Genomic DNA, 26,611 nt, shown 5'->3' with positions numbered 1-26,611 from the left:
GGAGATTGCGCGACAACAATAAAATGGAATTAACTCGTGAACATTTTCGTGCGATGATTTTTTACGATTTTCAAGACAAGAGTGCATCGATCAACTTACTTCCACATCTGGCGATGAAGCCCCATCCTTTGCTACTGTGAAACGCTGGTATAACGAATTTAATCGTGGCCGCCATTCGCTCACCGACGAGATTCGCGAAGGTCGTCCAAAATCAGTTGTTGTTCAAGAAAACATTGATGCTGTGCAAAACCTAATACTGCAAGATCGTCACGTGACATACTGTGAGATTGAGGCAACCATAGGCATTAGTTCCACCAGCATATATAAAATATTACATGATCATTTAGCTGTGAGAAAGGTATGTTCTCGTTGGATCCCACACAATTTGACAAAAACTCAAAAAGACGCTCGCGTCAATTGGTGCAAACAAATGCTCAATAAATACAATCGTGGTGCTTCAAAAGACGTATATAATATTGTAACAGGTGACGAATCATGGATATATGCATATGAGGCGGAACGTAAACAGCAGTCGACTGTATGGGTGTTTCAAGATGAACCCAATCCAACAAAAGTTGTTCGCGCTCGAAGCACATCGAAACAAATGGTCGCCTGTTTTTTCGGGAAAACTGGTCATGTGGCAACTGTGCCTTTAGGGGAACGTAGAACGGTCAACTTTGAATGGTACACAACAATTTGTTTGCCAGAGGTCTTCGGTCAAATACGGAAAACAAACAAACGCCGTCGGATCATTCTTCATCAAGACAATGCCAGCTGTCACACATCTCGTCTAACAACCGACTTTATGAAAAGTCAAAAAATCGAATTGATGGGTCATCAGCCGTACAGTCCTGATTTGGCACCCAATGACTTCTTCTTGTTCCCGAATGTCAAGAATAAATTGCGTGGACAACGATTTTTGTCGGCGGAAGACGCCGTTGATGCGTTCAAAAACCATATTATGGAGGTGTCTCAAGAAGATTGGATAAACTGCTTTGACAAATGGTTCGAACGAATGCAAAAGTGTAGTAACCATAAATGAGAATACTTCGAAAAACAATAAAGCAGTTTTCAATGCCAAATTCCTGTTTTTTCATTGTTAGGCTCAAAATATAAATAGTGACCCTCGTACCATTGAAATGACTGGTTATCTTCTAAAATTCGAATAAGTATGAATTTAATATTCCCTTTGTAACAATTCTGTTACTAAAAGAAAAGGTCGCGATTAGCGTGATTTCTAAAATGTGATAGCAACTTGTAGTAGCTATTCTCAATCTCAAGTAAATACTTCTCTGTTTCAAGTACTACAAATATACTAATCAAATTGAACTGGAGTTCCAGAAGTACACTGGAGATTGAGCCACAGTATAGTAAGGAGAACAAATTTTGGAAGCTGCAAAACAAAATTGGGCAAATGTATTAGTCCCTTTCTTGTAGTTCACAAAGGTCTAATCATAAATACTATTCTTAATCCCAGAATTCCGCGTGGATCTTAATGTCGTTTTTGGTCTGTATCTTCCCTACTTTCCCTATCTTTCGAGCAAGTCCTGGAGGAATAGGAGTGATCGTCTAGCCACCCCCGAGTGTCCTCCAGCACTCTCGACTTACAACTAATGCCTGAAACAAACAAAAACTTCTCTTTATCTTCCTCGCCAGCACGCAATCACCGGGTGTAAGGGGTTATCCCTTCCACGTAGTGCACCAAATTGTCAACTTCGCTTCCACATAGTACATCCTGGATTGCATTTTGCAGACTAACGAGGTTCTGCAGTATAATTCTTGTGTGTATTGTCCTGTGTTTTGTCCTTATGTGTGCTGAGTGTCCCTTTACAGCCTCAGCTTTTAACCGTAGTTATAATATTTTAGTACGACATTACAGTTTAGTTATATAGTAAGGGGCTGGACCCCGCATAATGAGACGAGTGCAAAATAGCCTAAGTGTTGACGCACCCAAAATTACAAATTCAATCAACCACGCAATCACAAAGGAAGGTATATCGTTAACCGAAATTATCTTTTGATTCCTTTCTATTAAATAATTTAATCGACTCAAACAAATTTAAGATTTGCCTTTTTAAAAAAAAAAATAATAATAATAATAATAATAAACCTCCATTCGATTGTACGCCTTTTGGATGAAAATATCTATTAGAAGATTTTAGATGTTCCGATAACGTTCCAACTGAGCATATTCAGCAATCCCTTTCCTTTATGTAAGGAATTAATTTGTACTAGCATTTACTTAATAAATACAATACTTTTCAATATCAAATATTTTCTAGATGAATTATTTAAATAAGAGGGTACGATGATTGAAACATTTTCATACTCATTCACTCCACACATTAAGAATGTACATACAAGAAATACATTTCAGAATTCTGAACAGATATAGCAACACTCACGCGTACAATTTCGCACACACGGAAGAGTTCAGTCACTGCAGGCTGATGTTTAAATCATTGATATTGACCCGTCGAAGTGACTGAAGCTTCGTTAGTAAGCGGATTTGTTGAAACCATTCTATGATTTTACGAAAACCCCATTAGAGAATGAAACATAGACACCAGTAAAAAAAGCTATCCCACTCTTTCCATTTTTGTAGGCTCCACGATATTCCTGGACTTCCGTGCATAACAGGAATTGTTGTGCACGCACCTAAGCCACGGAAATCCTTGGCTCTGGAGAGCCAAGGTCAGCTGATAACAGGTACTTCAACGTCGTATAGCTGGACCGTAACTGACTCTCAGCGGCTTGCTGAGACAGGTATCTTTACAAAGCTACCTGTAGAGGGCAGACTTAAGCCTGGTCCACACGTAATGTTTATCGTCAGTTTTGCATGATCATGCCAGACGGATCAAACCAAAACATTACTGTGGACAGCAAGTTTGGCGTCTTGTATGAACTGAACGAGGTTTGACAACCGCTCGAAAGACGGATGGGCCAGAGCTTTGTTTTCAAACAAAACTGTCAAACTTCTTATAATTTTACGCCGGGTGTCGTTATTGTTGGGTGAGTAATGTCTTGTTTTTCAATAATTTGCAGTAGACGTCCACATCCAAGCGTAATTAATTATGTCTATCCTCACTTTCCTGCCGTAATTCGCGGAGCAAAGTGACATTTGAGAATTTACCCCTCTTAAGTAACCACTCTCGAGGCCACAGTGAGCGATCCGCATTTTCTATTTCATTCTCACCTTACACACTGAAAGTATACTTATCAATAGTTTTTCATCCATGTTTTTTTAGGAACGACTGAGGAAAAGACTGAGATAAAACATGAATGGTGTAGCCGCGTGTTTTGCCTCAGTCTTATCTTTCAAACTTACCTTATCTGACGACAAAACCTTACGTGTTGACGTAATTTACGTTATAATAAGAGAAATTTTGAGTGCGATGAGAAACCTTGCATACACACGAAGAGTGGCTGCAGGTCTGTGGGGATAGCGTTAAAAAATAGATAACAATACGCAATCACCACACATTGTAATTAACAATTTGCAATTACCATTTGTAATTTGAACCCACTCTTGCCTTCGACTACAGAACGTTATAACTTATCCTAAATATGCAGTTACTCACCGGCATCATGAAATTTCCCTAGACCAAGCCCTCCCTTAGTTTCACTGTCGAGTTGACCTTGTCCTGAAACCAGTTAAAATATCAATATACTTCTTGCAAAATTATATCAATTTTGACATGTTACAAACCAGTAGATGTTTATAAATTAAAATTCTAAGTTTAAAATTTAAATTGTCACAAACAAATCTAGTTCTGTTCTGATCTAAGAGGGTATTAAATATAGTTTTATTTTCTTTTAAGGTATTTCACTACTTTTCAAAAAAAAAGGGAATAAATTAGGTGACGAATTTGTATTTAAGATATCATGTGTTCGGACTCTGTGGCCGATCTTCATGACTGGAGTTCTTCTGCATTTATTCTCAGTCAATCATGGTTGTTTTGGTGCCCTATACGAAGATCCCTGCTTTAATTCATTTTCATGAAACTGGTCTATATGAATTGACACCTACACTCTCACTAAGGATTTCAGCACCAGAAACAATCTGTTATTGTTCCTTTATTCATATTATTATTTTGAGAATGCAGTATACACTTTCTGATGATTTTCTTCTGAAATTAAACTTATATTTCTCTATGATTTTTACATAGGTTGTAATTTTACACTTGTCATTGATTCTTATTATATTTCAGCTGTATCATATCATTTAATGGATGTATTCTATTAATGTCTAAAAATAGGTCAAATTTTACATACCTCCGACCGCTCCTTGGCCGCCAAAAGAACCTTCTGCATCTCCCTCCGCTTCACCTTTCGCTTTCAATTTAAATTTTGCTGAAAATTAGAACAAACTTTCATTAATGCGTTTCTTATATTTAGCTCAACATGACACAGTTTTTCAGTTTACTTAGCATGCTTTCTCGTTACACTACATGTCCGTATATCCCCGGTTGAATACCATCAGTAAAGTATAAATACGGAACGTCTAGCTTCCTATCTGCATTTTAGTTGGATTATTTATATTGTACAGTCACCGGAAATGAAAAATAGGACACCTAGATCCTGAAATACTAGCTTCCCTGCAGTGTTGCCGAACTGTAGGTAGATAAGTGAATTGTAATTGCAAATTTTCAATGGCAACTTCTTTCGACCCTGTGGCCGAGTGGTTAGCACATCGCGCTGCGACGCCAAGGGTCCCGGGTTCGAATCCTGGTCGGGCTTGGTTGTTTGTGAATGTCCATTCATCAATTTCATCATTTCATCACTCATCCCCATCTTCGCAAATTAGCCAAGAGGCACAAAACGCGAAGTAAAATAAACTAAATCAGTCAAATCAATGGCAACTTCAACTAACGTCGTAGACTAGGCAACACGCATAACGCCGTGTAGAGAAGCGATTATTTCAGGATCTAGGTGTTCAATTTTTATTGTTGATGACTGTACGCCAATTAATTCTAAATATATGTACAACCCATTAACAAATAAGTCTCCAATATTTACTACAATTATAAATTCCTTTAACAGAGTAGGAACCAAATATTTCTCCCTTAAAATTCACCACTTGCGTATACAATCGTTCAAACTGATCATGTATTTTTCATTTGCATTCTCAGTTATTTTATTTTAATCTTGTCACCAAGTCACGTTACCTAGATTCTATCCAATCTGCCTACTTCCGTGGTGAAGTGGCTATCACAACATGATACGAAAACAAGGGTCCCCGGGTTCGAATCCCGGACTGGGCATGGTGTTCTCTGTTAGTGTCTTTTCACTAATTCCATCATATCATCACACTCATCCTCATTGTCGCGATTAGCCAGAAGTTACATAAAAGCAACGCTGAATTACAAAAATCAAATTAAACGATCTATTTCCTTCCTATGTCGCTTTCTCTTCCATTATCTTTTACCATACCTTTTCTGATTCTCCTACCAATTTGGCACTTTGTGCAGAAAGTTTCAGTTGAAAATATAGCAATTTTTTAATCACATAATTGATCACAGAACTTCGCATCATTAGTTGGAATATTCATTTCTGATAAAAGTTCACATTTCCATGCACCAGACCGTAGAGTAATAGATTTCCTCACGAGGTAAACAATTTCTCTTCAATTCTCTGCTTTTCAAATTGAGGTACGTATTTTCTAAGTGCAAATTAATATGTCTTCAAATTGTATGTCATCTATAATGTTTCACATATCCGGGGAAAAGGGAAGACGTCTGGTTACCCTATGTCAATTCATTACTAAAGCATAAACTATATTAGTAAGCTTTCGTTTCACACTTACAGCTGCCGCCAACAGATCCCTCAGCTCCACCTTGTCCATCGGCTTCTGAAAGTATACGAAATTTTTTCCATAGTAACTTCATACTATATCCAAGTCTACATAGAAATGCACACAAAAAGCATGGTTGAAAAATGATACCAATGATTAATGAATTTACAATTTTGATTCTTCAAAGTTCTAATTTTAATTCTTCATATTTTAGTAAGTGAACTTTTATTCTATTATTTTCTTTCAACATTAGAGTCCAGTCATGATTATTTAATTTGTGAACAAAGTGACTTTATTACATATTATAATATTTTGGAATTAAGCTATGTGTTAAGTTGCAATAGGTTTAGCTGAAAATTATTTAAATCAATAAGGATTCAATCATCTAATGCTACAACAAAATTGCTGCATATGGTATCGACAAACATGTAATATCGCATCAATAAACTTCGAACTTACACATACTGTACACACACACACACTATGTTGTAAAAATAGAAAAATACGTACTTGTTGTTTTTCCAAGTCCAAATATGCGAGATCCTTCACGAGGGTCTGCAAGTTAAAAAAAAAGAAATGGTAATAATATTTATATATTTACTATTCCATTCCCGAACTTGTTCAAATTGAAATAATCTCATAGGTATATTGTGTCGTAAAGAAGAGTCATCAAATATCATCAAGATATATTTTGGTAATACATACGACAACAGATTACATTAACCACTACTTGTGCATTTCTCTTCGTTAAGGTTAAAGTTGCAGTGGTGTAAGTCACTTTAAACAAAAAATGCGAAGAGTCTTACTCACAGCACTTTGCTGATCAACACAACAGCTGTTTCCTTTATCACTAGAACTTCAACTGTCATCTGTTGCCAGCTGAATGAATCTCTGACTTACTGCACGTTTTCTGTTAACAGATTGACTTATCTCGATCTGGTTTCTGTGAAGTCTTTTTTTTTACAAAGTGACTTACACCACTGTAACTTTAAACCGTCCAAATAATACATCCGTATTTTTAGTTGAAGTAGAGTCTAATCAAAACTCACATATCGCACATCAAGGCAATCACATATTTCGATTCGCTGTTCACATTTATTAAATTTTTAAGCATGAAGACTTGTCGTGACCAGTTTCCAGATATTCTTATAATAAAACTCGGCTCTTTTTTCCATATAAACCGCTAATTTTGTTGAAGAACAATAGATATCTCGAACAATGGAAGTGTTGTAAGTTATGAAAAGTTGGAATTCAGAAGAGTCAGCAGTAATGAAAGTGATGCAACTATCTACACTATTTGTAATATAATAATCTACAATATTCTTATTGATTGATTGATTTGTTTTATTTTGCTTCGCCTTTTGTGCCACTTTTGCTAATTTGCGAAGATGGGGATGAGTGATGATATGATTAAACTGATGAATGGACACTCACAAACGTCCATGCCCAGGCTAGGATTCGAAACCGGGACCCCTGGCGTCGCAGCGCTATGTGCTAACCACTCCCCCACGGGAGCAAGTTACAATGTTCTTATTTCATAAGTCATATTTTCTTTGTGTTAAGGATGCAGTGGAAAGAGTGTTGTTTGTTTACATCATGATTACAAACTAATCAGTTAGTTAGTTTAGTTCTTCGTCTGAAGAAGATCTTGATACAGGGTTGAAATGTTACTTGTTAAGTGTTTTTATTTCTTAATAAATCTGCCTTGGTCAGCAACTTAGTGTTTCTAATATGGAAACAAGGCTTAATTATACTAATAATGATTACATACTTTCTATAAATAGTCATATTTTCTCATTATCGGTGAATTAAATATATGTAGTAACTTTTTTATATTGCTGTAGAGGTCATATAGACTTGAGAAAATAATCCTAACGAACTGTTTTATATTACTACATTAAATTTATCTCCTGTACAATTTCCCAAGAATGGAAAACTAATGAATTCATTGTTCTCTTCTACGTAATTCCACTTACCATCATTGTATAAGACATCGTTGTAAAGGCCATCTTCATAGTTGTCGTAGTCATTGACACCACTTAGAGCATTGGCTTCACTTAGTGCCTGTGCTTTAGCAGAGGAGAAAGCCTGTGCTCTGCTTGCTGCGTTCGCCTGTGCTTTGCTCGAAGCTCTGGCTTGTGCTCTGCTCGAAGCGCTGGCTTGTGCTCTGCTCGAAGCGCTGGCTTGTGCTCGGCTCATTGCCTTGGCTTGTGCTCTGCTTGTCGCGATTGCATTTGCTTGTGACTGAGCTCTAGCTTGCGACTGCGCTCTGGCTTGCGATTGGGCTCTAGCATAGCTCTGAGCTCGGGAGTATGCAATAGCGTCTGCACGACTCTCGGCTTGAGCTTGGGCTCTGCTCAGAGCTTTGGCACCAGCTCCTGATTCAGCACTACCATCTTCATATGGATAAAGATCACCACCGTCTTCTCCCTGTTCATAATCTGGGTAATTACCAGCTTGTCCCAGTGACTTGGCAAGAGCTTTCGATTTGGCGACGCTGGAAGCTTGAGCCTGTGCACGACTTTGAGCCTTGGCATAAGCTTGAGATTGGGCCCTACTCTCTGCTAGAGCTTGAGCCTTGCTCTGAGCTAGACTTTCAGCTCCTCCTTCTCCGTCGTAGTCTGGACCATACTCTCCATAAGTATCTCCTAGAGCATTGCTCTCAGCCTCCGCCTCAGATTGGCTAAAGGCTTGCGCGTTACTGTAAGCGTTGGCAATTGCGTTGCTTTTCGCTTGAGCTTTAGCGAGACTCTGAGCTCTTGCTTGACTTTTAGCTTGGGCTCTTGCTTGACTTTGAGCTTGTGCTCTTGATTGACTTTGAGCTTGGGCTCTTGCCTGGCTTTGTGCTTTGGCTTTTGCTTGACTTTTGGCTTGAGCTTGGGCAATGCTCTGGGCTCTCGCATAGCTGTCAGCCCTAGCGTTTGAAGATGCAAGGCTTTTGGCATTCGAGGAGGCACTACTTTCAGCTTTGGCTCTTGCGGAACTTTGAGCTCTGGATGAGGCGAGAGCCTTTGCAAGGGCGTTTGCTTGAGCTTGACTCTGAGCTCTGGCTGCAGCTTTTGCCTGCGCTTTACTCTGAGCTTTTGATCGTGCTTCAGCTCTCGCCGAAGCTTGCGACAAAGCCGAACCGTAACCACCTCCATAATCATCTTCTGAAACAAGAAAATCAGACATTAACACGTATTACTTGGTATTGTATTTGCTTCAAATATTAAGTAATTCAAAACTAAGCTGTACAGAAACCAATTTTTGAACATACCTCGAAGGTTCCGCAACAAGACAAACAATTTTAATAGACGATATTCGAAACAATTACTCACGTTCACAATTTCAATCATTTTTGGAAGTGATGCGATGAGCACCATGGACCTACCACCTTTACCACCCTAGGTTGCTGCTAAGGTACACATTAGATGTTTGGTAAACCCCAGAGTTGCTCCATACAAGGATATTGCTGGTAAAAACCCACTCGAAATCACTAACACCGGGAATCGAACCCTTGAGCCTAGACCCAAGTGACTTGGTAATTTGATCATATGGATAGAATTTTAAATAACTTCCCCCATTTTTATACTATTGTAACTTCATCTGTTTAATATTTACTATCTTATATCGAGTATATTGATATTTTTAACAAGTCAATGCTCCCAGCAGTCTGAAATATTTTTCCTCTATTAGTATAATTGTAAGATTGTTTAAATAATCAGAAAGACATATCAATGACAATTAAAGATTTGTAAACTCTAGTTTCTTTCGGTGATTCGTGTGGCTTCGCTTCCACTTTTTTTAATGCCCATGTTGCTTACCGGGAGTACCCCATCCATCATATTCACTTCCAGTAGGTCGACCTCTTGGTGATTCTTCATCATAGTTGTCATATGAAGGTCCTCGAGATATGCGGTTGGGTTTTTCATAATCCCTTTGCCCTGTTGTCCTCCCACCATTGCCTCCAAAACCACCTGATGAGAGAAGTTGAAATTTATGTTTGGCTTTATCAAAAAATATACCACCTGCAGGAGGACACACCTACATACCAATTGCTTTAAACAAAAGTCTTTTCATCATTAATGGTCGCTGCAGAACAAATTATAAACCCAAATTTCTTGCTCATTTGAAAAACTCAAGGTGTCGGCACTTTACTAGCCTAAAGAGAGGTTATAGAGGTAACAAAAGGTGCTAAAATGTTCCAACTGGAACGTCGAATATATGTACAAAAAATTTAACGAATGAATTTGTTTAAATGCCAAAGTCTGGTGTCTTCTTTCTTCCGATCCAGAGCAGACCTGTCTGTCTTTATCCAATCACAAGAGAGGCGTAACTGAATGTTTACCTGTTTGAAAAATAAATTTGGAATAACCATCGTAGATCATGTTGCGTATTACTAAATAATTTTATCGTTGTGGCTTATGAGGCAATTGTATCAAATGCTGCCTGATTTCACACATACGCTGCTCGTTATTCTGCGATATTCCATTATTGGCATCAGTGAATAGAAGTGAATGATGGGATGATATCTTTAACTAGTTTCACAGATCTGCTCGTAAAATTTTTTGCTCTCTTTATATCTTACGATTCCTCGTGTTTCCTGTACAACTAATCAACATTCAATTAACTAAATTGAAGCTAATCAATTTAGTTCAAATTCTAATTTAAATATATGTGCAATCACGTTTACATCCTCATTTCCCCGTATACGCCCTCGGCACCTGTACCCAAAGCCAGGGTTATCCTCTGTTTGTCCTTATGTATGCTGATGCCCCTTTATAGCCTTAGCTTTCAACTTCGCTGTGGAGATAATATCCTCAGAGACAGTTTCAGCAATTAATTTAGTAAGTCCCTCTAGTTAAAGGGTTTCTCCCCATATTGTGTGAAGGGCAAAAGCCTATGTGCTAATGTGCCCACTATATAAAAAGCAATCAACCTCGTTTAATCTCTACATGAATACATGGACATAAGCCTCCGTGAACAAGAGTGTAACTTCGTGCAGTGTACGATAAACATTTTGCTTTCGTGCTTCAATTTTCTTTTTGTGTTGCCTACCAATTCTACGAATTAGAATCTAAAGTGCATACATTGTGCCGTTTCACATAGAAAATACTACTTTCTTTGGCTACCAATTGCATCTTTCTGCAAGTTCCCCAAATGCATTGTCTTTTTAGCTTACCTTTGGAAGGAGAGTAAAGATCTTGTCCTCCAAACATCCATTGTGGTGATAATCTGTGCTCTTGAGGTCCTCTTGAGAAAAGGCTGCCGCCAATGCCATCGGGGTAGTCCTCACCATTGTAGTCGGGAATTGTGGGTCGTCTCGGAGAGTCGTAGTCATTACCCTGCCCTTGCGATGTACTGCTTGCGAGAGATTCTGCAATTGCACTTCCTCTTCCACCTGAGCCAGATTTTGCTTCTGCCTTTGATAGAGCTAAGCTATTCCCACCGCTGCCACCACTAGCAAGAGCTTGTGATTTGGCTATGCTTTGTGCTGTTCCCCTTCCACTCCCCTCAGACGCGGCAACAGCTTTGCTGCTTGCAAGAGATCCCTGGTTGCCTCTGTTCCCTCCACCCTGTCCCTTTGATGACGCAAGAGCTGTACTTTTAGCTATAGCACCCGAACCACCACCGCCTCTAGCATCACTGACTGCTAAACTTTTTGCAGATGACCCTGCAGAACCGGAATTGGAACCAGCTACAGCTTTGCTTGCTGCATATGACCCTGATTTACCACCACCATTACCTGCACCTGATTTAGCTGAAGCAATACTACTAGCTAATGCTTTGCTCGATCCACCAGCATTTCCATATCCTGGGACCCGCTGACCGTTTTCGTACAAACCCCTACCGTTTTTTAACGAATCGTAGCCTCCTTTCTTCCTTGGCTGCTCTTCTGAGTAATCATCGTTTCCGCTTCCAGCCATAGATGTAGCACTGGCTATACTCTTTGCTCCGGAACCGCCTGATCCTCCTACTGATTTAGCAACAGACAATGCCTGTGATTTGCCACCGTTTTGCGAGTTGGCGAGAGCTGCACTCTTTGCGGATGCAGAGCCACCTCCTCCGCCTCTGGCGTTCGAGATAGCAGATGCAAGGCTCTTTGCAGAACCATCTCCACCCCGAGAATCAGACTTCGCAAGAGCTAAACTCTGAGCTGATGATTTACCGCCACTACCACTTCCTGCACTAGACAGAGCAGTAGCACTGCTTTTCGCTGATGATGGAGAATCACTTGTATCTGCCTTTGACACAGCTAGACTCTTTGCTGAAGCACCTTGCCTGCCAGAATCAGATTTAGCAGCAGATATAGCTTTGGCAGAAGCTCCTGAGCCGCCGCCTTGTGCACCAGCTTTTGCAGCTGCAATACTCTTAGCAGAAGCTCCACCTTCTCCTTTACTTCCCGCCAATGACGAAGCAGATGCAATACTATTTGCAGATCCCCTTCCTCCTTTCGCTCCAGAACTAGCCAAAGCTGAACTTGTAGCTAGCGACTGTCCACCAGATCCTGCTCCAGATTTCGATGCCGCAAAACTATTTGCCCTAGCACTTCCTCCGGAACCGCCACGGGCGTCAGACTTTGCGAGCGCCAAGCTCTTTGCTGAAGATCCACCACCGTTACCATCAGAGCTTGCTAAAGCTGAGCTCTTTGCCACTGAAGAGCCACTTCCGCCATCAGCAGACGATAGGGCCTTACTTTTAGCACTTGCACCTCCTCCAAAAGATTTCCAAGGGAATCCTCCGAACGAACCAAAGTTAAATTCATTTCCAAATTCATTATCGTCATAATCACCAGCGCCATTGTCATATGGATCTGGGTCTGCCTGTCCTTCCGGTTCGGTTGCACCAGATGATCCAGACTGTGCAAGAGCCATGCTTTGAGCCTGCGACGCTCCACCGCCGTAACCTTCTGAATTCGCAATCGCCTTACTTTGAGCTAAAGACGTACCACCGTTGTTACCTTGTGCTCTTGAAAGGGCTGAACTTTTAGCAAGTGATCCACCGCTCCCACTACCAGACTTAGCTGAGGCAATACTCTGCGCCATAGAACCAGACTTTCCTCCACCTCTAGCATCAGATATTGCTGAACTTTGAGCTAGGGCTGCTGATCTACCATCCCCCCCTGCACCTGATTTTGCCGCAGCTATAGTTTTAGCCATAGAACCAGAGTTCCCTCCACCTCTAGCATCAGATATTGCTGAGCTTTGAGCAAGAGCCCTAGAATTCCCGTTACCACCAGCGCCAGAATTCGCCATAGCTAAACTTTTCGCGGATGATCCAGACTTACCTCCGCTTCTAGCATCAGATTTTGCCAAGGACATGCTGTTGGCTGAACCATCACCACCATCACTGGTTGCACCAGAGAAAGCTGACGCAAGACTTGTCGCCGATGAATCTCCTCCAGAATTGCCTTTCGCAACAGCTTGGCTGCTTGCAACAGCTCTGGAACGACTCCCTCTGCCACCAGTCGCAACCATATTGCTCGCAGCAGCAGAACTATCTCCTGATAAGCTTCTACTCTGTATAGCGGATCCCATGATTTTGGAGCCAGGACCACCACTAACTGCTCCCCCTGTACTTGCAGCAACAGCACCACCCGAGCCATCCTGATTACTGCTGGAAAATCTAAGTCCAGAAGCATAATATTTGCTATCCCCTGGTCCTTTTCCACTTAAAACAAAGCCGTCCCCACTTCCTTTAGGGCTACTTTTATCTACGCTAGGCTTGCTGTTATTATCTTCTGCCCCAAACCCAAAGACGACATATTTTCCCGGTTCCTTCTCGCTCCCTCCTCCTACATGCCAGATAACACCGCTGCCGTTGCCTGTGTAGTTGCTCAAGTCCGGAGCGTTTGGAATAACTGGAAGTAATGGAACAATACATTAGTAGAACTTTCATACTTCATACCAACATATGCACGAAATAGTGTGTTTCTGTATCTCCCTCTTTTCATACTTCTTTCAAGTCATATTCTGGGATACTGTTTCATTGCTCTAATACGCTTTCAGACCGAAGCGACAAGATATTTCATACCGACAAGCGGAACTCCTCCAGTCTAAAGCAAAACATTCACCACGCATGCGCGAACAACATACCGAGGTGACATGATGCAAAATTTTGAGAAAACTGTCCACGATCCAGTCCGTGTGACACGTTCAGCTTGTCGTGCCGTTTTGTTTAAAAAATATCATCTATTTCTGATGGTTGGACATGTGTCGCTTATGGCTTGGGTCTGAAACCTTCCTTAAATTAAATTTCATAAATGTTACATTTCATACGAAAATTTCGTGTTCATTTACATACAGGGTGACTTGTAATTAGATGTATTCCCTGAAAGGGGTTAAAGTAGAGACAATTTGCAATAGTTTTCGAGATAATCGAATTTCTATTGTTTTTTTAAAAAAAATGACAATTTTCCACATTAAAAGATGAATTGAGAAAAAACTGCTCATTGTATGGCACATATTTCAGCGTTTTCTGATAGCTAACAAATAAATGGTTCGTTGAAAAAAAAATCCCAAATAACAATCACATGTAAGTAACGGCGGGGTCTAAACGTACGTATTAATAACAAAAATGGTATGACACGAAGCGTACAAATTACTTAAATTACTTCATTGAGTCATCAGCTATCCAACAAGGTACAAATGTTATTAACATTCACATTTGTGTACAAGAAATAATACTTCATTCATTTTCATGTGAATTTCCTTAGAAGCGCGCTATCTGGGCTGCTGATACTCACACTTTGGTTGTTACATATTACATTGTACGCCAACTACAGGACAATACTTGTGTTATCACGTAAACAAGTGATACAAATGTGAATCATGCCGCCCAGTAGATGGCAGTGAAATGACGCTCACTAGATGGCAGTACCTAAGAGCTTATCTCAGGTTGGAAGTGGCTGATCTACATAAGTCTCCTTTGCGTAGCCTCGCAACGAAATCAATAAGTGATAGAATAGGTGCTAATGTTGTTATTGTGCTGTTCAGCAATGGCTGCATTCGAGTATGAAGAATACGCTGATATTTTGTACTGTTAAAGGTTTTGTGATGGTGACGCAGCTGCAGCACGAAGAGAATGCGAGCGTCGTTTCCCTAATCGCCGTTTACCAGACGCGCCAGTGTTTTGTACGACATACCGCCGCATCCGGGAAACCGGTTCGGTTCGACGACGGCAAGGCGATGCAGGTAGACCTCGCGAGTTTGCTCCTGAAGCGGAGGGGGAAATACTGGAGTGTTTTCAAAGAGACCCCACTACTTCGACGAGAGATGTGGCCAAGCAACTTGGCATGGGTCAGTGGAAAGTGTGGTTCACTTTGCATACGGCACGGCTTTATCCATACCACTACACACCCGTGCATGCTTTGGAGGAGGGAGACCCTGCCAGGAGGATGGATTTTTGTCGTTTTCTAATAAACGCTGATCTCAAAGATCCAGATTACCTCAGCAAGGTTTTATGGACGGATGAATCAATGTTCGACCAGAACGGTGTAACCAATTTCCATAATGCGCATTATTGGGCGCCAAAGGGCGAGAACCCGAAAAAAGTCAAAGAAAAAGCCAGTCAGAGGAGATTGTCATTGAATGTATGGATGGGTGTCATCAACAATCATTTGATCGGGCCATTTTTCCTGCCCCAAATCTTAAATGGCATCACTTATGAACATTTTTTTGAGGAACGAGATGGCAATGTTGTTGGAGGATGTGCCTCTAGCCACAAGACGTGACATGATTTACCAGCATGATGGCTGCCCAGCTCACGTCTGCCTGGGCGTGCGACAGTGGCTGGATGAAAATTACCCAAATAAATGGATTGGCGGAGGCTGCCCGATTCCCTGGACGGCTCGATCCCCCGATTTGCCGCTTTGCGACTTCTGCATTTGGGGCCACATGAAAGACTTAGTTTACAAGACACCGGTAAACTCGCAAGAAGAGCTCAGGGAGAGGATCTTAACAGCTGCTCAACACATCAAGGACACCATCACACCACGAGTTACGAGAACAAATGTCCGTAAAAACCTCCGTGCCTGCATTCGTAACGGAGGTGCCCACTTTGAGCAAGACGTGTAATGTTCTTTAATTGTAATGTTCATTGATTCCATTCACATGAAAATGAATGAAGTATTATTTCTTGTACACAAATGTGAATGTTAGCAACATTTGTACCTTGTTGGATAGCTGATGACTCAAGGAGGTAATTTAAGTAATTTGTACGTTTCGTGTCATACCATTTTTGTTATTAATACGTTGCCTAGTAAACTAAGAGTGTATTTTTTATCACCACTTGTAAGTTTACTTACATGTGATTGTTATTTGGGAAAACATTTTTTTCAACGAACAACTTATTTGTTAGCTATCAGAAAACACTGAAATATGTGCCATACAATGAGCAGTTTTTTCTCAATTCATCTTTTTATGTGGAAAATTGTCATTTTTAAAAAAAATCAATAGAAATTCGATTATCTCGAAAACTACTAATTTGACATATAGTCAAATTTATTGCACCCGTGTCTCTACTTTAACCCCTTTCAGGGAATACATCTAATTACAGGTCACCCTGTATATGTATGCACACCCACATTTACTAATTTACGAGATACCAACAGGTCACTTTAGTTCGATTGTTGCATTGAACTATTATTTGGCATGTTAAACAAAGAAAACAATGGTAATAAATTAACTCTTAAGGAATAGACGATTGATGATAAAGATGAACGTTAACATAATTCCAATAATCACAAAACTGGAAAACAATGCATTATTCACACGGCTGGCAGGCAACAACTGTTTAATAGTGATTTTACAAATTCACGACCGGTCTGATTATTGTGTTTGCTGTGGGATATTTTCCTTCATGGCGCTGGCAATACTTAGTTGACTGTCATTTGTTCAACAAAACCACTCAATTTGTATAAACTTGGATTCATTTGATGTTACGGCATTTTATTTTTAGAAAACAGTTCTTATGATGATGTCGCTGTCAAGACACCCGATTTAATTGTTCTGGTTATTCCCTGCGTGTGCTGCCTAAAAGCAAAGTGCTTGAAAAAAGAGGAGCACAGACCTTAGCGGTCCTAAGCAACATCCAACACAATTCCTGTTGACCTTCTCAGGTTCATAGAGAGTGTTCAATGTGTTCGACCACTAGTTAGACATGATTTTGAAAACAAGAAGGTAAACTAGGTTGTTTCAAAGTTTCAATTACTGCCATGCCCCCACCCCACACCTCGAACACTGAAATATGATAATGTGAACCTATAAAAACCTACGAAAATAACATTGCGATTTTTCAGATTGTGCAAAAATTTCGATTTTGTCCTTGCAAAAATTAATGGGTTGTTTGTGGAGAGCAGCATGCTCCAGAATTCTGCAGTCTGCAACATTGAGTAATTTACTTTTATAACCATTGGGGGGTGGGTGGGTGTATCGAAGTGTTGTTTTTTTGTTACTTTCGGCCGTAACATTGTAAATCTACAATTGTACAGTCAATCGCAAAGATAATAATTGTTAAATTATCCATCGCTATTTTCATTCTTTTTTACTCTATATCTTGTGATGTTTTAAGGTATGGAATTATGTTGATGCGTTTTAATTTCAATCATGATCATCACTCTGTGGAAAAGAGGCTCAAAGAAATAGTAATGGACAATGCAATGCTACCATAACATTGATGGTCACATCTAATACTTGTACAGCATTTCACCGACCACCGCCGCGGAGTGGTTAGCACAGCGAGCTGGGCATCAATTTCAACTTATCATCACTCATCCTCATCGTCGCGAATAGCCAAAATTACAGAAAAAACACGTAGAATAACCTATCTCAATCAATCCAACGCATTTCGATTCTTTCCTTTGTTCCTCATTTTCGGATCGCCCCTCCACCCCCCTCAAAAACTCCTGCTTGGGGGTTTGGTACATGTCATGTTTTTCTGATTAAAACATTTATCCCTTGTATTGAATTTAACAACACCCTTTATATGGACCCTGAGACGTTAGTCCAGTGTTTACAAATGTATGTAAAACCAGGCCCGTATACAATTATTGGAAGCTCAATATAAATACCTGGTTGTACGAAGTCGCTCCATAATGAGTCGTCGTCCCAGTCATCGCCCAATCGAAATATATCATCTGGATCCCTCTGTTTGCCTCCTCCTTCATCGCGATATTTGTGTCCTTTCAGAGCTGCCCCAGCGACTAACTGGAAAAAAGAACATGTAAGTTAATAATTAAGTTCTCGACAGTCCTGACAAAATCATTTAATAAAACATCTCTTAAAAATGCATTACATATTTTACCAAGCTATGAGTAACCGCAATAATTAAGAATAAAGCCAAAAAACTCAGTATGGGAATATGTCTCTCATTAATTAATACATGTAGTAAACTGTGACGTGAAGGAAATATTTGATTGATTGATTGAATTGATTTATTTTACTTCGCTTTCCTGCCACTGGCTAAGATGAGGATGAATGGTGATAGGATGAAATGGGTGAAGGAACAATCACAAACATACGATATGGGCGACACAACGAAAGTCCCACGGAGGATTATTATACTGGCCCTGAGTCTAGACGCCAGGGGCTCGTTAGTCTACAAAATGCAGTCCAGGATGTACTACGTGGAAGGCAGGTTGGCATTTTTTGGGTGTCTTCGAAAAGAGCCACCCCTTTCACCCCTTCATATTTGTATGTATATTGTTATATTGCATAGGCGTGCGCATGAGGGGGAGGCAAGAGGGTCAGTTGCCCCCTCTAATTAAACCACAAATAGCAGAAGCAAAAGGACTGCAGATGAGAACATTTCAATTCGTGATATATTTATAGATATTGTTTCATACTATAAGCAGAGCGTATAGAAGAGAAAGTGTGTGCACTTTGTTTTCTTCCCGTAAGCCAAGTGAATAGAGCGGTGCCCCACCGAAACACTGGCAGCACCTTCGCTTGCGAGCGTCTTCTGCTTGCAGTACGGCCGCGCTTTACGTAGAGCGTTGTGTTTTGTTGTGCTAGAATAACATTGTGTACTTTTATTAATGACAACGTTGTTACGTTATTGAGTTTAGTGTTGTTAGATTTGTGATTGATACGTTGCGACTAGTTTGTGTTGTGTTCAACGCATTATTATTGTGCTTGAGACAGCAGCGAGCGAAAACTACAAGATGCCTACGTGTTTCGTACCCGGCTGTAGATCTGGATATGACCGCTGTTCTTCAGGCAGTAGACATTTTTTTAGGCCACCTAAAGACAGTAATGGTCTCTCAAAATGGGAGAGTGCCATCCCTAGAAAAGATAAAAAACTAAGTCATAATTGCTATGTGTGTGATATTCATTTTTCCACTGACCTTTTAGTGAAAGTGGATTCGTTCATAGTGGATGGCGATACAGTAGAAATTCCACGACAAAGGTGGAAATTAAAACCAGAAGCAGTTCCTCATATATTTCCTAATCTGCCCAAATACCTCTCTAAGACAGTTAAGAAGCGAAAATCTCCCATGTAAAGGCAATCCTTGCGAACAGATGATAATGAAGTAAGTACTCGTCGCAATGTATCATTAAGCTTATCAGTAGAGGATGATTTGTTTCACACTGCGGATGCTAGCAATACAATAGCATTGCTAAAGAAAAAACTTAAGAATCAGAAACGCAATTTAATTAGAACGCAGAATAAACTAAAGGTCGCACAGGCTAAAATAAATTTGCTTGAAAAAGGCGTTAAAGATGCTAAATTAAAGACAACGGTCACACAGTCAAAACAGTTCGCGTCTCTTAGCAAAAATCAAAAAATTGTAATTGATACAATCTTAAAGAAATGCCAACTGAAAAGTAAGACAGGAATGAGATACAGTTCTGAGTTTATACTGGATTCTCTTAAAAATTAAGTCCCCCAAGGGGTATACACTGTTTGCATCACGATTTGCTACCTTTGCCTTCTGAAGCTCACTTGAGAAAATTGGTGAAGGGTCTTAAATGTCCTTACGGCGTAAATTCCCATGCCATCGACGCTATAACACATTTTTTTAGTGAAAAGAATGAGAATGAGCGTAGCGGAATGCTGATTTTTGAAGATAAACTTAGGGAAGCAATTCAGTTTAACTCGAATTCCTTAAAAATAGACGGCTTTGTTGATTTGGGAAATCTTACTCCAGACGAAAGCAAGAATCAATTAGCAAATCATGCTCTAGTTTTTATGTTTGTTCCTTTTCTGTATAATTGGATTCAACCCATAGCAGTATATGCTAGCAGGAATGCCACCCCTGGTGACATTCTCACAAAAATACTTATCCAGGTAATCATACATTTGGAAAAAGCAGGGGTGAGAATTATTGGTTTTACATCTGACGGTAGCCAATCTAACAAAAAGTTATGGAAATGCTTAGGAATTTCCGGAAACAGAAACAATCTTAAGTGCTCTATATCCAATCCAGCTGACCCTAGTAGAAAGCTTTGGGCATTTTCAGACGCACCACATATATTTAAATGCATAAGGAATAACTTCCATGATAAAGTGCAGGTGTACTATAATGGTGATATTGTTGATTATTCATTTTACAGAAAATTGTATGAACATGATTCATCTACTGAACTTTCCGGTATGAAAGCTTGCTACAAAGTGACCTCTGCTCATTTGGATCCTAATTCATTCCAACGAATGAATGTAAGACTCGCAATGCAGCTGTTCAGCAGATCTGTGGCTAATGGAATAAAATTTTATCGGAGTATTAATGCAGAGGGGTTAGAAGGCAGTGAAACAACAGAAAATTTCACAAGGGACCTAAACTGCCTGGTTGACGCATTAAATTCATTCACTCCTGCACAGGCACTATATAAAGGATCAGAAGCACATACAACTTTAATAAAATGGAATGCTGTCCTTAGAGATAATCGAAATTCCTTCGCTTCAGAAAAAAACTCTAGTGTCCTTAAGAGTGACTCTAGAAAGTACTTTAGAAGTGTCCGAATATTTGTGGAAGAACAATTACAAGTACGTTTTGACAGGAAAATTTAATCAAGATCCCCTAGAACGCCATTTTGGTATATTGCAGTCGTTCACTTGCGATGATCATCCCTCCACTGTGGATTTTCTGCACTTACATATGCTGCAATCAATTTACGTACCAGCAAAACTTGCTTTATTTGCGGGCGGAAACTGTGAATACAGGACTGAATCTCCTCTGACGTCTTTTGTTAATCAAATGCGAACTCTGGCAAGATCAACCGAAAATAAAAATATTTCTGTGAAGAAGCAAGCTGAAAATAAAATAAGGGAAAAAATTTCCATTGTTGAAGATGAAATTCAAATACCGGACTGGGAAAACAACATACCGAACTTAAATGAACAAAGTGTTGGTAAAGAATACTTGGTGTATCATTTGGCAGGATACATAGTGCGGTATATTTCCAAAGTGACGGATTGTAAACTGTGTACAACTTTTCTGCACGGAACCAACTAATGTACCTGCCTCACTTACGTTAATCCAAGACTATGGTTCGGGCGACGGCTGTAAATACCTTACCTATGCATCGAAAAGTGTTTATGATGTGCTGTTACGAGTGGAAGAATTTGTTGCAGAAAAAATATCATGTGCTAATAGTTTATGGGGTGATATATTTTTTGAGTGTTTGGACAATTTAAACATAATTGCTGTAAAAACTTCGCAATTAGGATGCTGTGAAGATCATGTGCTGCGTACGCTACCTAAACTCGTATTTCACTATCTGAAATGTCGATTTTTCTTCCGCACCAAGCAGATAAGAAAGGAATTAAGTGCCTCGAAGACAGCAAAATCATCTCGGAAATTCTCCAAACTATCCAGCTGCTGTGCTTTTCTCCAAACGTAAGTAACATGCATTTTTGTTTATTATGTAGTTAGTTATGTAAGCAACGCGAGCATCTTCCGCGCCGTCTCAAACGTCACCACTGCCATCTAGGCGGTGGACCACGGCAACTCAGGGAGTGCGCACACTATTTCTTCTATACGCTCTGCTATAAGTACGATTGCTATAGTTGCCAGGTATTTACAATCATCATAGACTGACTTGTTGCCGGCATCTTAGAGCCACCATACAAAACCTTCGTGAATATGGCGTATGGTTAGAAACGATATTGACAAAGGCTATTGACATATGTAATGAATAGAAATTCCTCCAGTCAAAATATTTAGTGTCTCACTGACTAGATGATACGTGAGAAAATCAAGTCCAGTTCAGGAGGGGTGTGCTTAATGAAAATTTTCTTAACTGAGGGGAAGTTTGTTATATTTGGGTAACTGCACGTATGTTCTGTGATAATTGATCAACTAAAGCTTCTTTGTATCTTTCAGTCATGTGACAATGTATTTATAGAGCTGTTTACGAACATGTGACAGATTTTTGTAGAGTTATTGTGTAATAAAAATGTCAATAACGGAACTAGTGGATAACATTTTATCATAATTCCATAAAGATGGTCCAAAATACGGGACCACCCCGCGCCCTTTGAGTTACAATCTAGGAAGCAATTACAGAATACCGGAAGTATCTCCGATTGCTTTCAAATTCGGAAAACTCACTCATTTTGGCGTCCTAATCACGAATCTGCAGTTAAAAATTGGCGGTCACGTCTAGAAAATGCGAAATAAGTAGAAATAAGGAGGTCCGTGAACGAAGTAAACACCGGTGATTTATGAAGGAAACAACATTTTTTTGCAATGATTAGCGTTCAAAAACTATGTTTATGAACACCCTGAATTTTAACTATGCTTGCCTAACCTAACCTAACCTTACGTGAATGGTTCGTGGGGCAAGTATGTTTTCCACATTTACTGAAGACGCCATATTGTGACATGTAAAGTAATGCTCCATGGAACGGATAGCGAACTTCACTTGTTCACATCATCAAACATGGCGACCATTAGTGTATCGACAATCATAGCGGTAATGTATGCACTGTATTTCGCATTTTCTAGACGTGACCGCCAATTTTTAACTGCAGATTCGTGATTTCGAGGTCAAAATTAGTGAGTATACCAAATTTGAATGCAAATACTTCCGGTATTCGAAGTATACCCAATCTAGCACCACGGTTCATCATTCTTGTGAATTTCCCTATCCATCTTGGTCCTGCTGCTATATACATTCGAAGTACGTCAACATTTTAATACTTTAAAAATTACAAACACCAGTGACACATAAGAATATTTTCTGTGTGACTATTGCTACAATTAAATTAACTGTAATATTAACGTTTCTTCCGATATACGTACCAACAATGGCTAATCGTACAAGGTCTTAAAAAAAAAAACACTTTCACATTCCCACGCAAAGTCTGTTACGACCAATGAACACCTACGTTTTCCCTAATTAAATTGGGTTACATTTTGCTTACCGATCTAGCATCATACCAGCTAAAAAAATCACATTCACATAGACATATTCTAAATGAATTCTCAGCAAAATTTGTTCAGAATATTGCAACAGAACAATCCTGCCTTGGTAACCATTACTTCCATTGTTTCCCAACCTCGACAATACACTTCCATATTGTTGATATAGCGAGCGTAGTTTAAAGTTTTACTGTATTCTTATTAACTTTTGTTTAGAATGATTGTGCCAATCACTTATATGCATAATGAAATGTTAGCTTTCTTTGTGTGTATCCAATCATCGATATAAGATTCTTTATGTTGGTATGATTGCACAGTGATGATTCCCGTTGATGTATGAACCAAAAAATTGCATTTAATTAATCTGTTGTTGAATATTTTAAATATTGTACAGGATTATTTCTAAGAAATGGTGATGTAAGTGCGGTGTTTGGATTGTTTTGAACACATATTTTTCATTGAACTTCTTTACAGAATGGTCTTTTTTATAAGAAACAAGATGTTCCTGTCAAGTAGAATGCTTTCTTCGCACAACCTGGGGACATGTTGGCATGTCCAAGAATGCCTAAAGTGTTGCTTTAGTTACATTTTTCGCTAACCGCGACGATGAATTGTAGTCCTGATTTATGAAGTTGATGAAGGGACACTCACGAATAATACACGTACAGACTGGTGGTCAGATCGTGAGTCCAGAATTCAATATGTTTAGCCAGCGAGAAGATTACAACAAACCTGTTCCGTAACAGGCCTGTAGCAATGTCAAGACTTGACGGAGTCATTGTAAAGATTCGATGCATGCCCTGGACAGTGACAGATGGAAGGTTTGTGCTGCTGCAACAAATTTTCGGGTTTAGGAATGACAGACGGGTACTTTGACTTTGTTTATAAAAATATATTACTCGATTGTGAGAATTCAAATTACTTGCTCGTAATTAGGGCATGGTATTCGGCTGGAATTTATTTCCCGATACCGGCTGACACTTTCCCAGAATTTTGATCTTTCACGGGCACCGCAAAAAATACCTCGTGATACTTTGTTGCAGTCTAATTATCCTGAAGATTTTGAAAAATTCCAAGTTTCTTTTTATTTCGCACTAGTTTTGTGCAAAAAAGAACTAAAATTTGTTATAATATAACAAAATCCTTGAATAAATTGATGCTTATAATTAGAGTGGAATACTAACCCACTGATATTCATGAATATTTCGTACAAATTTTAATCATTACAATTTTCAAGTATCGGTAGGAATCGGTGAAAGTATCGGTATCGGTTCAAAGCGGTATCGGCTCAGCCCTACTCGTAATACATATAACTCATTTTTTTCATTCACTGTAACAATAGGTAAAATTGAAAGATAGTTGCCGATAAATTATAAATAATAATTATTAATTTTATTTGAGATTTTCAGCAGTGATTAATTGATTGAATTGATTTATTTTACTTCGTTTTTTGTGCGACTTTTCTCCAACTTCCGAAGATGGGGATGAGTGATGACATGATGAAATTTATGAATGGACACTCACAAACATCCATACCCAGGCCGAGATTCGAACCAGGGACCCCTGGCGTCGTAGCGCGATGTGCTAACACCACGGGGGCCGGCATTTTCTGCAGTGCCATTAAGAAGTTGCAACCTGATAAAACAGTACAGATTTATACAGAGCATTCCCTGACATTCGCTACGAGACTCGGCGGCAAGCGGCCCAGCATCAGAGCTTGTCTTTCCCGGTGAACGGGTCCGCGACAGTCCCACGCTACAGTCTGTTTTTTTTTCCGCTCTCCCTGCCTTCACTCTCTTTCCCCTTCTGTTGACGTTGCAGACTGACGCCAGTATAATCCACCCTCGGAAGTTGTGTTGTGTCGTGTCCGTGTGTTGAAGATTGTGGCTTAATATGGCACCACAAAAGTTTACATTACAACAAAGGATTTATCTTGTCGAGTGTTACTTCGGAAAGAGGAATTGTGGAGAAGTGCGTTGACGTTTTCCAACGAAATTTCCTGGTGTTCCCGTTCCACATAGGATCACTATATATTAAACCTCGTAAAAAAGTTTAGAGTAACAGGGTCAGTCTGAATGAAAGTGGTAAGAAGAATGGGGAAATCTTAAAAATAAAGTATACAAAGACAATCCGCACACCATCCGTGAGTTAAAAGAGAGTAATGTACGAGAAATCGGGAGAATTACAGTAGACGAACTGGCACGTGTAAATGCCAATTTCCTTCGGAGATGCCAGGAATGTATTGCAGCAGAGGGACATCATTTTCAACACCTTCTGAAGTCAAGGTTAGTACACAATATGAAAACTGTAATTTTAATAGCCGACTCTAGCGACTGTCGCGGACCCGTTCACCGGAAAACAAAAGCGCTGATGCCGGGCCGCTTGCAGCCGAGTCTCGTAGCGAATATCAGGGAATGCTCTGTAGATATGGTATGGATTTGACAATTTGGAAGTATTCATATTTCTGTACGTATTGTGAAACAAATAGAACGAAGAATTTCAACTCGTATAGGATCGTTTCTAGAAGCTGAAGTAAATGTAGAATTGCGGAGTTTGGCAACTGATTCATAGTGTTTTGGATAACTCAATCGCCAGAGGTGCTTCAATAGCAAGACATTAAATGTTAAACGTAGAGTTTGAAAGAAACATTCATTTTTTTCTCTCTTAATTGAACCACACAACAAGGAAGAAAATTAATTTAATGAAATGTTCCTTTATTTTTCATAAGAATCTTTTAATCGAGAATATCAGCGGTTTAAAGTCGGATCCGAACCACTAGCTATGTGCCTACAGCGGGTACCGAACTTCGGACGTTTTCATTATCATTACAGCATTGGGGAGTTGTGGTGGTAATCAAAGAAGAATATAGAATTTAGAATACAGAATTCTTCGACCTTAGAGAATACTACAAGAGATGATTATAAAGTAATGGGTACGTGCTGGTTGTCACTTTTGAACAGTCGATTGCTTCAAAAGTTCTTGTCTAATGTACCAAAAGCTTTGGCAAAGTCGTGTCAGGATGCGTAAATAGCTGTTTCATCTGTGCATAACAAGGCAAGACTTCACCAACATAACTGCAAAATCCCTGTTAGTTTACAAAGGCACAGTGGTAGACATTCCATCCATGCAGGGATCACACGCTTATAGCATGGAGAGTTAACAGCACATAGCCTTTGCTTACCTGTACTATGGACAACAGACACACACATCCTCTCAGCTTCATTGCAGATCCGTATGTGAGTCAGTACCAATGGGCATAGTCGATTATTGCAGATGGTTCACCGACAATACCTGTTATTAACGTAGGTTTTTCAAGGTGTACGTCAACAGTAGAAAAAAATTGCGTTAAGATTCCAGTCTACCGCTTAAAGGAAACAATGGGTCAATCCTGCGAAAGATCCTTTGCATCTCGCCGGTCATAAATGCTATCACTGCCATGGGTAAACATTACGGTTTGGTTTTCCATTGTC

The 26,611-nt window shown here is 39.7% G+C and overlaps 1 protein-coding gene across 12 annotated transcripts in view; it reads right to left on the bottom strand.

Annotated features, from left to right (window-relative positions):
• The window catches only part of LOC145991191 (uncharacterized), a 98,077-nt gene extending 71,594 nt beyond the window's left edge, over nt 1-26,483 (bottom strand). For 7 of the 12 annotated variants that reach the window (XM_083127067.1, XM_083127070.1, XM_083127071.1 and 4 more), the window contains exons 1-9: nt 26,323-26,482; nt 17,847-17,982; nt 10,959-13,637; nt 9,601-9,753; nt 7,771-8,946; nt 6,305-6,349; nt 5,807-5,851; nt 4,276-4,353; nt 3,582-3,644 (exon numbers count right to left, since the gene is read on the bottom strand). In XM_083127067.1, coding sequence (XP_082983193.1) covers nt 3,582-3,644; nt 4,276-4,353; nt 5,807-5,851; nt 6,305-6,349; nt 7,771-8,946; nt 9,601-9,753; nt 10,959-13,637; nt 17,847-17,982; nt 26,323-26,364 — 4,417 coding nt within the window. In that variant the 5' untranslated portion in view covers nt 26,365-26,482. Of the gene's footprint in view, nt 1-3,581; nt 3,645-4,275; nt 4,354-5,806; nt 5,852-6,304; nt 6,350-7,770; nt 8,947-9,600; nt 9,754-10,958; nt 13,638-17,846; nt 17,983-26,322 lie in introns of all 12 variants that reach the window. The other 5 variants (XM_083127077.1, XM_083127076.1, XM_083127078.1 and 2 more) reach the window with 3 other exon arrangements.
• Nucleotides 26,484-26,611: the final 128 nt, after the last annotated feature.

Source organism: Lepisma saccharinum, chromosome 8 (genome assembly GCF_977018435.1).
Source record: "Lepisma saccharinum chromosome 8, izLepSacc3.1, whole genome shotgun sequence".
Classification (NCBI taxonomy): domain Eukaryota; kingdom Metazoa; phylum Arthropoda; class Insecta; order Zygentoma; family Lepismatidae; genus Lepisma; species Lepisma saccharinum.
This window is presented reverse-complemented; position numbering and strand designations above follow the sequence as displayed.